Raw genomic sequence first — 15382 nt, 5'->3', positions numbered from 1 at the left:
TTTAACTGTTCAACCAAAATCGGATGAAAACATGTACTATGTCGATAGGAGGAAAAAAGTTTTTGATTGGCTGAGTTTTTTTGTCAATAGATTTAATAAATTTAAATATAAGTTTTGTCACATAATAAAACTGTTTTCTGTATAATGTTGAAGGTAATAAATACATGTCTGCTTATCAGATATACCGTTCATATATTTATTGGTGATTCTGAACCCAATACAGGCAACGGTTGGAGCCTGGCCACAGCTCTGGTCGTAAATCTGGGCCAATTTCGGGCCGAATGGTCAGCCCAGAATGCGGCCAAAGTTCGGCAATAGGTCTGGGCCAATTTCGGGCCGAATGGTAAGCCCAGAGTGCGGCCAAAGTTCGGCAACAGGCCTGGGCCAATTTCGGGCCGAATGGTAAGCCCAGAGTGCGGCCAAAGTACGGCGACCGAAGTCTGGCCAAAGTTCGGTCCCAGGCCTGGCCCCGTGTTATCATCCCAGGGTCTAGCCAAGTTCGGCGCGAGTTTGGCTGGAGCCCGGGTGCCGAGCTACGGCAGCTCGGCGGCCGTGCTTGTACCAAGGTTGGCCCATTCGTTTTTTCCTACCTGGGTTGAGAGGAAACATGATACGGCAGAATGGGGTATTCTTATAAATGACTCATTTTCCTGGGGATTTATTAATAAATCATTTCATTTTGTGTGAATTGATTCTGTCCGTTAGTTATTTATCGCTGAATCTCCCCCCCCCCACCCACCCCCCAGTCAATCCGGTTTGGGATGCTCTTTCGGTTGCTTGATTATTCATCAACCGAAGTGAGTTTTTCATTTGATTATTTTGTTGATCAGCAGTGGGGAATTATGATTCTGGGGATTACTCTGATAATTGACAATCGTATTGGAAGATTTATTTTGTTATGCGAATATTCAGAGAATTAAAACCGTTTTTTTTTCGTTTGATTGTATTATTAAAATATCATTGAAGGGATTTTTTAAAGATTATTTGGAAGAAGTATTTGGTGATTGAAAAATATATCACCTATTTTCTAAAAAATGACTTCTAACAACCCCATAAAAATCCCTATAAACCACACACTCAATTTTCTGAAGTTCACTCCTCATTTCTTTTAATCCCACGAGATATCTACATCCTCAACACTTTAAAATACATTACATTCAATATTTTATGACCAAATGAAAAATAAATTAATAAACCTCTTACAGTATCCACCGCGTGCTACGTCATCGCGGATTAATCTCTCAGTTATACGACTGACACGGGCTGTATGAAATTTAATCGAGGAAAGTACTTTGCACATACCAGAAGATTAAAGCCTCTCCATAACCCATGTCTCATACTGTATGATCACACCCTACGAATCATGTAAATGTAAAATTCAATTTCTGACCCAATTCATGAATCTGAAAGTGAGACAATACACATCTGCCCATCGAAAAATGAATAAATGAAATCCTATTTAACGCGGTAGACGAGCGAGTAAATTTTTCCCCTCACGTACTCAGACAAAATATTAATTCCTAATGACAAAATTTCATTCAGAATTTTTTTTCTTCTGTTCATCCAACCGTATTTCATTCACCACTTCCCTTCCCACCACACACAGTGAACCTTGGATTCCTACAAGGTTCACTGTATCAGATTCCAACAAAAGTTTGAATAGCAATTTCAAATAAATCTCACTATTCACTGTATACATAATACAGTTTGAGGGTAACAGAAAATCGCTGAAGTCCCGTAACCACCCGGTCTCGTACAATCAATTCACGTGAATATATACGCCATGTGAATTTGATCGTGGAAACTGTGCACAAGGGCTGGGACAGGGGGGGGGCGCAGAAAAGGATAGAAAAAAAAAGGGCAAAATCGAAATTGGTGCCATGTTGCATATATCCATGTTTGAAGGCACGTAGTTGTATTGTAAGGTTGTCTCACTCTTTGCAAGGTACATCGTGGTGAGATGGCACGCTGTGAAGGTGGGCGTAAGCGGAAACCCCGTTATTTATCGAGTTTATAGTCTTTGCCCTAACGTTAGCTACATTTCCGCGGGCGTTGCGGTTTTCGAAGGCTTCTTGGAAACCCGAGAGCGGTTTACACTCGGTTTCCTTGTGACCGCGTACAACCACCCCCTCGTTTTACCTCCCCCTCACCACCACCCCCCTCCCTCCTGGGGGGAGGGGCGGGAGAGAGGACTTGTTTTTTTCACAAAGTGCATGCAAACGTCAAAGACGCGATGTCCTTTGTTCGAGAGGTTTTCAAGTATTTTTCCTTCCGAGTGGAAGAATTGTTCGTGAAGAGAAAAATTCGATAAGAATAATCAGGGAAGAAATACGGAAATTATGTTTCAAAAGAGAATTCACGTGGGAAGAATTAAATGAAAAATGTTACTAAATAGAAATTATTTCTACTCAATCAAAGTTTCCCAGAAAATCATTGTGGTATCGATCATTATTTCCATTACATGCTAATAATAAAAAGCATTGTCAGTCAATACTGATAATCGATTGATAATCGATATGGATAGAATACTTATCATTTTACGTTTATTGCAGGTATTGAAACAAAATTCGCTGGCTCCAGTTGTAACGATCTCGTCACCTCAGACGGTGCAGGATCTACGATAATAAGTGGGCACTTTGATAAGAGAATAAGGTTCTGGGACACAAGGGCTGAGTCAAGTTCCAACGATATTGTATTACAAGGAAAAGTAACTTCACTGGATTTATCGAGGGGTAAGTGTAGTCTACTTTAATTGAAAGAGCTGATTGATTTCCAGTTGAGTGGGTACTTGAAAAATATCCACTGTCCAGGGATAGTTTACATGACAAACAGTCGTTAACAAGATCGATATTTATCGCGTTAAATAAATTGTTTTCAGTGATATTTAGAGGCACGAACGCTCGGGAAAAATTATATGCAAAGCAGAAAGGGTCTTTGTCTGGAGTAATTTTTGATTGTCATTACGAATATGAGTTCATCATTATTTCTTTTGTGCTCCACTTTCAACTCTGGCAGAGGGGGGAGGGGGGAGAATTTCATCACAAAGAGTATTGAAAAATTTTGAATGGCGAAAATTAGATTTTTTTTTTTCAAGTAAAGGTAGAGCTTTCAGTTGGGGTGGAACAATATATCCAGGTGAATGGCACAAAGGAAATATGACATATTGACGTTTAACCTTTATCGTCAGATTGAATGTAGGTGATCGTTGTTGAACATGAAACAGATGACTTTTGGACTTATGCCAGGCATAAAGTAGATGAGTACTGCGCTGGGATGTACAATGAACGTTAATGAAATTCACATTGCCCGCCATTAATGCCGGAGTGGAAATTGACATTCCATTTGGTTCGTGAGAGAATGGCTTTTTTTTTCTCTATTTCAGGGGAGAGAGAAACTCTCGTAAATTATTTCTAGCTATCTGAAAAAATAAATAACAATTCTGTCCAACCGTCTGCCGTGGAGTATTAGAATTGAAGGGATTTCTTTGCGAGATATAGCGCCGGAAAAAAGCAATTTATGTTTCACCGTCTGGCAATATGTGTAGACAAATCCCTGAATCGGATTTTTACTTTTTTTCCTATCAGTTTTTTTTTTGTTATTTTCAAAGTGTAATTACAGTGTAGATATCGTACGAGTGCCTGTCGTATTCCCCCCGGTCCATTTAGGGCTGCCTACCGAGTGGGCTGATTGAAGAGGCTGATTCGGAATGTGAGATATCCTCCCCAGCGTCTTCAATGTGTATTTCTCATGTTTTGTCTATGATAGGGAATTGGGAATATCAGATACAACGGGGAGAGAGTTTTGCAATCACTGAAATTTTGGTGGGGACTCCACAAAAATAGGGGGTCTATTTTTGGGGAGTCCCCACCGAGTACTTTGTATGTATTCTAATATTATATAATATATACTCGCAATCACCTATTTTTCCGCGCTTTTATCGAAAAATCCTATCACATCGTGAGTGAAGAAAATTCATTTTACGACGTATTATACTCAATATTAAACCCAAATCCGATTAATTTTCAGTTTTCAAAATAATTCATGCAAGTTTCTCGGTTGAGAAACGAATGAAAATAATAAAATTATAATTGCAATGTTGCCATTGTATTCGTTGTCACGGGTATCACGAAATCCAACCCCCATGTTCATATCAGCCGGGGGTCATCACGCTATCTCATCTCACACAACGTTGCTTTATTATCATCAATAATAATACATGTATCTATTTTTTATTTTTAGATGCCAATTATCTGCTCAGTTGCGTGAGAGATGACACCGTGAAGCTGCTTGATCTACGTATGAAGCAGATTGTTGGATCATTCAGGTTAGTTGAGCGCAATCGACGTTTACACCTGGCATTATCATTGAAACTAAACCTACAAAGAGGATTTTGGTGAACTCAATTTGTAGGAATTGAATGAATAATTTGTGGAAGGGCAACCTGATCAGTTGATAGTCCCTTTCAAATAGATATGTGATTCTCACTTTCATCGAAAATGGAATAGGAAATCGAGTGAAAATTGCACGGCTCATTCCATTTTCCCCGAAGGACACTAATATGAAGTGCAATACGAGAATATAATGATAGATTGAAACCAATAAATAAACTAGAAATTCATCCGAATTCCGGATGAAAAGCCCCCGAAAGATTTTAATTCCCATTTGATATTTAGAAACATCCATTTTATGCCGATGTCTTCAATCCCTCAAAAATGTTTACAAAAGTCGTGGAAAATTCATACACTCGATTTTGTTGTTACCAATTCCACTCGTCGGATAAATCGCGACATTGAATGTGAATTCATTGATTCTTAATTACCCGTTGATTAAAACTCGATAAAGACCTCATTTAAATTATCCAAATTGTTGATTTTAATTACCCCATTTCATATGAAGACCGTAATTTATGTTTTTATCCGTTAATAAAATCCTAATTAATAGAAAATATTCAACGAATCCCAGAATAAATTGAAAATCGTTTAAAAAACATACTGCTCTCTGTACATATCTCCCTCCCAAGCGAAACATCAAAGAATCCGGTTGATTATTGCCCGTTTTATAAATTGATGAATTACTTCCTTTCTCTCCTCAAAATCCATCAAACGTTCAAAGAACCGCATATCTAATACTCCAGATCTCTGAGGAACACATAAAACATATAAAATATGTATTTCTTATTTTAAAAAATATCAATTGGTCCCATGAAAGGCATTGTTTCCACATTTTTCAAAATATAAATTTTTCCCCACAACCCAGAACACGGAATAACGTCAATTATATTTTCATCAATTAATAAAACGCGAACTGATGTAAACTGTTCAATAAATTTCAAACTTTATTTAAAAACCTCTAAAAAAGCTTATTCACATGCTTCGAATAGATGTCTCCCCCCGCAAAACTCGTTGGATTCCGATGAGTTATTGCCCCCTCCATAACTCAATAATTATTACTCCCCTCCCCCCCTTCCCCCGCCCACCCTGTCAAAATGCACCATCCATCAAAGAAGAGCAAACTCATCATTCTGTTATTTACATTCGCCTTGCAGTGCTGATGGATTCAAAGTGGGTTGCGACTGGGCGAGAGCGACCTTCAGCCCTGACGGCCAGTACATAGCCGTGGGTTCAGTCGATGGTTCTGTCTTCATCTGGAACGTGACTACGAATAAAATTGAAACTGTCCTCAAGGATCACACGTGAGTACCCCATTAAAATCCACCCTCTCCGAAAAAAAGGAAATCCCCTGAAACTCGACAGCCCATGCCCCACCCATCTATCCTCAACAGGTGCACATTATTGACCCACATGTACCCACCCTCCCATTCAAAATAATGATCAATCGATAATCATAAAAAGCCCCCAGAATCGTAAAAAAAAAGAATAATAAAATATCTAGATTAAAGAAGAATGAAATTTTTTTACGGCCATGTATACGCTTTGATATCCATACGGAGCGATCATGGTAGGCATGCTTTCAGTGCTTTATTACCTCATATATTACCCACCACTGACTGAGAGGTCCTCTGTAAAATGGACACTGCAGAGTATCCCGCAGGAGCAGCTTTTCTCATATTATATTATGTAATAAAAAAAGGGTGGGCCGAACCAATGCAGATATAATAAAAAAAAAATGTAAGAGAATGGGGAAGCAAGTGGGTTAGGGGCAACGGGTCAGCGAAAATGGAACACTTTGAATGTTCAAGAGGCCGTGATTCGCATCCCCCTTCACCAAGAAACCTAGTGTTCTGATGTGATAAAATTTTTCTAGCCGCACATAACTTCCTCCATCGATCTTTACCCACTTTTTTCCGCTGTAAATTGAATCTTTCGAGCTCAAGATACGAGATGGGAGATGGGGAAGTCAGACGGGGAGAAAAATTTCTTAAACATTACATACCATTTCTGTAATCTACCAGTCACAACAGTATTCAGTAAAAATTACGGAACAGTTACGCATTTTTTCATTGAACATTTCAAATTTTTTATGGAAAGTTTTAGATTTTTTCCTTAAAAGTTCATTGAAAAGTGCGGAACTGTTCCGTAATTTTTATCGAATATTGTTTTGACTGACAAGAACAAGCCCATAATTTTTAAAGAATTTTCCTCTCTGTGCATGTGACAGTCATTTACTATCACAAAGATGACAACTTCCTGTCACCCAGCGAAAATAGAATAGGGCGGGATAATTTTTTCACCGAATTTTCTCAGAAAAAAACTATAATTTTTTTTCTCCATTCGGAAATTCTAATACTGTTGTACTCGGAGCGGTAACAGCGGATGAAAAAAAAACCCAGATATTTCGGAGTATTAAGGTACAGGATGGGCGGGCCAAACTAGCTTTCAAGCCCAGGGAAACTAGCATTCTAAGCGCGGATGCCTTGTGCTACCCTGATGGTGCAAAAGCCCCGGGAGTTGGCGTCTAACACGACCTCAGCATCTCTCTCTCTCCCTCCTGTCCCTTCCCTAATCCCACCCACTTGCGGCCCACTGTTATCACCGGTACGACATTACCCCAGTCATCCAAGTGCTAAAGCTCGTTGCCATCAATGACTTTAGAGACCCACTGAACAGGTGGAATTAGAATTCTGATTAATTAAAATCACCTCGACGATACAAAGCTCTGAGTGATAGGAGTTTATTTATGGTCACTTTTGTAAACATCCTCTCATATACATCAAACAACCACATGATAAATTACACATTCCCCAGGAGAATTCTAACAGCTAAAATAATTTCCTGTAATTTCTCTCTCAGTGAACGGCAAATTAAAGTCTTCAAATCTCAAAAAATGTCTACCTTCTTAAACATAATCAAGAAAATCCGCTATCATTGCTTAATTAATACTCGTCAAGTATTACCCCCCCCCCTGTACATTTTTTTCAATTCAATTTTCCTCTCTGCCCATTTGTTCGAGCATATTGACACAAATGGAAGACGCCCGGTGGAAGCTGGGGCATTTATACGACTAGGAGTATTGCTCGGGTCACACTAACGTCACCATTGAGACCAGCATCTCCACTCGAGAAATAGTAGCTATCCGTGTTTGTGTGTCACTACAGAAATCCTTGGTGGTCCACCCGAGGGTTAACCATTTCAAAAAATTTTTTTTTTCCTCTTTCATTCCTTCTGAGAGAAAATGCACACCAGCCGGTGCCACACATTCCTACTACCCCACGGCATTTTACGTCTCTCTTTCTTTATCTTATCATTTCGGACACATGCGGGTGGTGTGGTACAAAGGATGTCAGAGGGCAAAAAGTAATACACAGGGGGATGGATCAAGAGTACGGTGTGAGGAATAGTGGCCGCAAGGTATTTTAATTTTTACACGTCAGATGTAAGACAAGTAGTTGATGTCTGAATTGAAATGAATGAGGATGTAGCAACGGGTTCAGTACTTTGATTTTCATTAAGTGAAAGAGAATTTGATGGAAAGGTTACTGGGATTTTTCTTGAATGAACCTACGGTAGGGGAGGTACCACGCCCTACCCGGATGAATGCTGAAATATATTTTATTTTTCATGAATAAAAGATCGCTCTCCAACGTAGAATTTTAATTAATACGTTAATTACCGCGAGGACTACGACCGCAGAATTTTTACATCCCCCAAAAAATCAATTTCTTGAATCAAATCGATTTACGAGAACCCATAAAACACACATGAGAATCCAATGTGAAAATTTTTCCCGAATATTTTCCCTCGATCGCTCGCACCGTACCACCCAATACGCTCCCCCTCAACCCCATATTTTGCCCAGAATACGTAAACGCCAACCAATCATCTAATTATCGCGCATCATCCTGCATGAACAATAAGCCGCACACTCAAGATCCCAGCGTGCGGTCTATCCCTTATCACGAACGGCATCGGCCAGCATTTCCACGGTGTATAAGAACCACCGACCGCACATCAGATCCACGTTTATCAGGTGCGTTTTCCTACCCCCCTCTCACGCAGCTTGCGCCCAGTCAAGCCCATACCTCTCGCTGTCCAGTGTTCAAGCGGGTAACTTAAAAAAAAAAATAACTAAAAAAAATTCCCTTAAGCACCAGTCACGTACATAGACCGTTTCACTGTTATTACTTTTACCCGGAGCGTCGCAGAGGGACGTCGTTGGCTCGTAATTCGTACGTTGTAGACGCTTGGTCAGTTGGCAAAAAATCGTCGTGCCTTATATAAGAATCTGGCGGGACTAACTTAATAAGCGCCCGGAGTAACCGCCCCTCCTTGCTACGATACACCACCTTCTTCCCTCCGTAACGCGTCCACTGACGTATAAACAATTCGTTCTAACGTACGCAAGATGACCGAGAAAACATATACCATAGTCCTTCGAGTTAATTCACGCTTGGTACTGTGTGCTGTACCACTCATTACTCGTATCACGGAGAGGCCATTCAATTTATAAAAGGGTAAGTGAGACGGAGAACGAATCGTACCCGCCTCAAATCTATTCCCGTCTAATCGTCTTAAATTAACGCTTATTTATTCAAACGGTCAGCATTATCTTGTATCAATTCACCATAAATTCAACGGGTGAAACAGGATTCACTAGTCATCTAATCTCGGTACTAATCCGTTCTCTCGCTTCGTGAAATTATAATATAACAAATTGAAGAGAGAAAGGGAGAATAATTGAGGTTCAGGGTACAATGCGCTGAGGATGATTGAAGTAGAGGAGAGATGTCCTGGGAATATTGAGTGAGTAAGATGTTGATAGAGTAGATGAGTTGATAAAAAACGTTTGCATGTAAATTTTGAAAAGTCTTTTTTTGAGATTGGGAAATTTAAATGTTAATTTTCAAATGTTTGAAATTGAAATTTTCTAAACTCAATTGAAAAAATATCTAGGGGATTTTTATCGAATTTATTGATGGGTAAATATCAGGAAAAATGATGTTTGAATGAATTTATGTATTTTCGGTGATAAATTTAGGTTTGAAAAATGAAAACAAATTTTCTGCGTTAAACTATTCCCTCAAAACAGAATTTTTAGCCTGTGTAAAAATTGGAAAATTTTACGCTTGCCAATATTCAGCAATTTGAAATTTCATTACGTCTCCCGTGGCACTTGAAATTTCATGCATTTTTCCCCCTCAAATTCACTCCACTGAATTCGAATTTCGATTTTCCCTCGGCGTTATGTTACACTCAACCGTGAAAGTGGATTACAAAATCCTCTCGTTTGACCCTTATGATCATTTAAAAAAAAACACGCAAAATTTTCTCTCATGTTATCTCTCGCCTGATGACAATTTGATTTTTCATGTCAGAGTAAAAAAAGGCAATTTCCCACGAGAAAAATTCTGAAATTAAATTATTCAAAATTGTGTTGTCTACAAAAGATAAAGTTTTTTCTCTGGTTAACCTTCCCACACAATAAGGTATTTCCCCAGTGAGTAAATAGCAAAATCCTACTCATTCCAATATTCAGTAATTTGTAATTTCATTACATCTCCAGTGGCATTTAAAATTTCATGCATTCACCCCCCTCCAAATTGACTCCACCGAATTCGAATTTCGATTTTCTCTCACCGTTACGTTACACTCAACTGTGAAAGTGGACCGCAAATGCCTCTCGTTTGACCCTTATAATCATTTTGCTCCACTCATCCACCCACTCCCCTCAAATTAACGCATACTCATCCAAACGTTCAGCCCCATCGCCTATCAATTCCCCTCCTCCTCCCCCCTCCCGACGATTCAACTGAAACACAATCTACTCCCCTAATCTCCTCTCCTCACCCACCGACTCCCTTATGAAATTATAATACAAGAAAATGGAGGGATAACTGAAAATAATTCTGTCCAGGGAATAATGCCGGGAGTGTGACTGCGAATTGAGTGAAAATGTTTGGGGAATATTGAATAACCGGCGATGCTATTTTAAAGGCGTATTAACGAGGCTCTCTGGTCGATTCTATGGAGGTAGCTGGGGGGATTTCCAGTGTCGCGGGATTGAGGTGAAGTGGGTGAGTTGGGTTGGCGCTTCCGTAGCGATTCAGCACCAATAAAAATTTATCTAGCGGGGTAGGAGTATGAGAGGGAAAATGCAGAAAGGGACAGAGACCGAGAGAGGTGAGCGTACACCCAGATGAAATTAGATTATTCCAAACGGGGCTTTGGAGTACACCGAGTGGATGGGTTGCGACAGAAAATGGCGCCCACTATTGCGATACGAAGGAGGAGGGTAAAAAACGCCAATCTTCCCCCCTCCCCATTTTTTTTTTCATTTGTCATCCCCACGTTTGTTCGCAACGAGTGTAACGGAGTCTTGCCCGTCGCTGATCAAGGATTCGACGAATTTCATTGTTGTCTTCCAAGGAGCCAACACGGAAAAGGACTAGAGTTTTTTTTTTTTTTTTTTTATCAAAGTGCGATGGTCGGGTGGGAGAGGATGAGGGGCAGAGGGGTGAACGGACGGGGGACCATGGAGAAGGGAATTGAAGAGAAACGAAAAGAGGATTGTGAAGCAATCGGCATTGGTGGCAGTTTTCTCACGGCTTGACTCGGGTTTCCATCGGGTGGCGCAATGATCGCACAGGTCCACTGCGATATTATGTCATTTATCTTCGTCCCAAGTCGTTGTCCTCCTCGTCCCTTCGGTATCTCCCTTTATCTGCGCCTTTAGCCTCGTACAGTTTGAGGAAAAAAGGTGATGCAGAGGGGGGGGGGTGGGTAGAAAGACGCTTAGGGAGGAAGTATCCAAAGGGACATTCGCGAATGTCGACGTTCGGGAATATATACATCTTGGGAACTTTTGAAATGGAAGCGCGCGAGGAGTGGAGGGGAGGTAGGATAACGATAAACTTCGATTGAAACTCCTCCTGACCCCGTTTGAATTTGTCAACTCGGTGATATAGTTGGGATTGAAGAGAATAAAAAAATGTATATATGGATTTAGCTTTTTTTTTTGCTGGGGTTCAGAGTTTGTAGATTTTTTTTTCTCTATGGAATCCTCAGGGGAGTAGAGGATTTTTTTTTGTTTGTGTGACAGATAGTGGAGATGGGGAGGCTCGATTCAATAGATTTGGATAAAGTTTTGAGGCTTTTTTCGATGACCATAGCGGTTTTGATCGGATTTTTTTTTTTTGTTGAAAATGTTTTGCTGGTAACGCGAAAAGCCTCTTTTTGCGTTGTTGAATACCAGCCGGAGGAATAATAGGGAGAATAATGGAGGGATGAATGAATGGAGGGGGGGATGGGGGTGGGGGGAGAAAGAGAGGTAACGCCTCAATTTAATTGAGAATGAGACATGCAGTAACGAGAAGTGAAATAAATGAAAAAGGAATCTCATTAGTTGAGAGTTTGCGGTAGGATAGTAAAATCTCCGGTGTTTTCATATATCCCCAGGGGGGTAGAGGAAGGGGAAGGGGGACGGGGGTACACACACTGGGATTTTCAAGTCAGTACATAGAAAGACCGGGGCTTGGGCACGCAGAGATACCGCACATTCTCACATTCTGGCGCGTATACCACAGCCTCGTTTATACCGTAGTGAGTATCTACTCAGGGGGAGGGACAGGGTGAGGAAGGGGCAGGGTATATATCCCTACAGTGAGTGCGGTATACATCGTCTAATTACACGCGGTAAGTTCACATTGCCACGAGAATAAACGCAAATCCTGAGAAACGGCCACGCGTACACATTTCTCGAAAATCTACAACAGGAAGTTGGCTATTTTAATTATGAAAATGGGGTGTATTCGGATGATTAAAAATTGTGAATTTTATTGGGTAACTGGATGGCAGATTTCTTCGAAATTTTGGAATTAAATGGGAGTAGCAGAGATACGAGAAAAGTTGGATAAACATTGCAGAGAAAATAGTGGTAATTTAAATAGGGGAAAGACAATGGAGAGAAATTCTGAAAGAGTTTTAAGTCCTTAATTAGGAACGACCATTTAAAATGGTTTTGAGAGCTTTTTTTAGTAATTGAACGCTGGAGATCAGAAGGCTTCTGTCGCAGAAAATTCCGTCGGGGATTATAGATGTAGCAAAAATAGCAACAAGTGTTATTTACTAAAAAATATCTGAGCCACATAACTTGCAGAAATTGCAAGAAAAAATAATTTTTTAATATTTTAATTGGTTCTTAAGGAAATTTTCTTCATTGCGTTGTTTCATGAAGCTTCAAATTGGTTTATAATGAAATTGGAGTTTCTTAGAATTTCACCAAGTAATTGAATAGTTGTTTTCAATGAAATTCCCTCTCATGCTAAAATTGTGAGATTAAATAAACTTACCTGAAAGGGGAGTTCTCTCACAGTTGTATGTAACAACTCTTCGAGAGAGATTATGTGGTGTCATTTGCATGAAGGAGTATAACGTGATGATCTGGAGGGATAGACGCGGCGCATAATTATTATGATTTCTAGCGTTGAGTTACATCAGAGAAAATTTGACTAAGATGGATTACAGGGGAGGACTGCTCAGCGAGATGTTCCTGATGCAAAACTGATTCATTTTAGAGTACTATGTTCGCTCTGATGATGAAATTAATGAGCTTGAAATGTACGGTAAAATTACTCAGACAAAGTTCAATGATAAAATGGAAAAAAACTTTCAGTCACCAAAAAAATTAATTAAAAAATAAATTACAAATAACATTAAACTGAATATGACTTTCAAGATCATTAATTCAAGATTCTCATCTACAGCAAATTTTTTCGCAGTTGCAGCGTAATTTTCTCGAAGTGTTCCGTAATTTTTATAAGAATTATCCGCGAGAAAATTCTCATATCGAAATTTAAACGTTCCGATCCGAATTCGTAATCCGCGAGTTAACCGGGAGTCCCGTAATTCTTACTGATCATTTATGATTTCTCTCCGTGCGGTAATTTTTTTTCAGAAAAATTATAAGTGAAGTACACACTCGAATTAAATAATAATACTGTAACCGATTGGGAGCAGGATCTATCCCGTATTCTTGACCGGTCCGCCCGCAAATCGAGTTGAATCATAAATGACCACCTTTTAATCGTTGACAGATCAGATTATTCTACGCAAGCTGAGCGACATAGAAATCTGGACGGAATCAATAGACATTTTTTTCAAGGCGCGTCGGAAATCAGGTTTTCAAATTTCATTCGGATAGTGGTTCATCTGATAAGATTTAAAATGTCCCTAGCCCCGTCTTTTGACAACCACCAAAAAGAGTAAGACCATTTAAACATCTAATTCAGTGTGAGTCTCTCTTCATCTAAATGAGGATGATATTAATTATCAAACGAGTAATATCGCTATCGTTGGAATTAAATGGAATGAATTAATTAAATTGATACAACGGAACTGATTTAAATTACTGGCGATACTGTAACTGGTTATGAATCTAATACAGATACGTATTTTATCCATCTATATTGCCATATTGCGGTTGGTATATGAGTTCAGATAGGACAGGAATTTAGCAGGCGCCAGAAAAATGATCGATAGCAACAATTTCAATATTTTTGGAAATTGCAACGATCTCCTGTATTTCTTGGAATATTTCAACTTTTAAAATTTCGCTTCCTTTAAATCTACTGTATATTCTTCTTGGGATTATTACCCCCTCGATTCTTTTCTCCTCTTCGCGATATATTTCGCCTGGGGACACCATCAAACCCCCCTTTATTATACGAGCACAGTAATTTTTCTGGTAATTTTCTCTCCGTCCATACGAGCGTGTATTGGTATGTGCGTTTGGCGCATTCTATCTCCTCAATTGTTAAATAATAAACGTAACATGCAGCATCGCAATTTTTACAGAAGCCAAGGAAATAATTCCATCGCTCATTTAAGAGGAAATAACTTTAACACTCACCGGGCTGCATCACCATCAGTCGAAACATCTAAAATCATAAAAAATGGAAAAATAATTAGAAACAATTAAATCAAGATTTATCGTAATTATGTTGGAAGTTAAAATATTTTTGATAGTTTCGGGTGGGAGGTAGATTCCTCGGAAGAATACGCATTTAAAAAATGGAAACTCGTCTTTCAAAAAAAATCATTTCTTGGCAGAGGTAATTTCTCGCCCAAGTGTAAAAAATAATAGTAATTTTTAATAATTGCCGTTGAGCTCCCCAAACAAAGGCGTTGAAAGCCATACGCAGCAATGGTACATACCGCTACAAGAACAAAGATTTTATTGACGGTGTTGCCACGGGAAAAGAAGAAGAAAACAATAATTTCCCTCGTTTGGGTTGGGAAGTTGAAAATTCGTTTAGCCTTGGTGTTTACGTTTTTTCAATTTGTAGGTTATGAGGGGGCTCTGACAGGTGGCTGTTTACTGTCAAATTTTCATCTTTTTATTTTTCTCCGGTGGTATTTTTTATTTTACAACCCTTGGAGAAACAAATGGGTTGAAAATAAGGTGCACTTAAATTTTTTAATTCAGTAGTAGGTTACGAAAATTGGATATTTTTTCAAATTTTGAGTTTCCCTTTGAATTCTTTGTTGAGAACAAATACGGATCCCAATTCTGATGAATAAAGACAATATTCATGGATTCTATCGGAGGAAAATTCTAATAAACCCAATTTTTCATACCGTACAATCGTACAGATAAATTTTTATCAAATTTTTCTCGCTGCATATTTCATCTCAACTGGAATAATATTAATTATCATCCAAGCAATAGCGATATCGTCAAACTGGAATGAAAAATATTCATTCGACTCATGCAATAAAACAACATTGAATTGCCAGTGATATCGAAACTGGTTATAGATGTAATGTATATACCTATTTTAGCTCTTCATTAGTTGGTATAATATATGGCCCATCGATACATTAAAACCAGTAGCCGTAAATAATTCGTCCCTGGTAACTAGTATCTTCACCGTGGATTATGTCATGTACACGAGTGTTCGGTTGTTCATATGTATACGAAATCATTG

The 15382-nt window shown here is 39.1% G+C and overlaps 2 protein-coding genes across 3 annotated transcripts in view; one reads left to right on the top strand and one right to left on the bottom strand.

Annotated features, from left to right (window-relative positions):
* Positions 1-15382, bottom strand: part of LOC135168415 (uncharacterized) — a 223817-nt gene that overhangs the window by 163812 nt on the left and 44623 nt on the right. Inside the window, exon 5 of the mRNA XM_064132576.1 lies at positions 14305-14332. The gene's annotated coding sequence lies outside the window, so the exon portion shown is untranslated. The remainder of the gene's footprint in view (positions 1-14304; positions 14333-15382) is intronic.
* The window catches only part of LOC135168419 (autophagy-related protein 16-1), a 196322-nt gene that overhangs the window by 175044 nt on the left and 5896 nt on the right, over positions 1-15382 (top strand). For both annotated transcript variants that reach the window (XM_064132589.1, XM_064132588.1), the window contains 3 exons: positions 2553-2732; positions 4240-4324; positions 5546-5692. In XM_064132589.1, coding sequence (XP_063988659.1) covers positions 2553-2732; positions 4240-4324; positions 5546-5692 — 412 coding nt within the window. The remainder of the gene's footprint in view (positions 1-2552; positions 2733-4239; positions 4325-5545; positions 5693-15382) is intronic.

This window comes from Diachasmimorpha longicaudata, chromosome 13, assembly GCF_034640455.1.
Source record: "Diachasmimorpha longicaudata isolate KC_UGA_2023 chromosome 13, iyDiaLong2, whole genome shotgun sequence".
NCBI classification, from domain to species: domain Eukaryota; kingdom Metazoa; phylum Arthropoda; class Insecta; order Hymenoptera; family Braconidae; genus Diachasmimorpha; species Diachasmimorpha longicaudata.
Note: the sequence above shows the minus strand (reverse complement) of the source record. Positions and strands in the feature narration are given on the sequence as shown.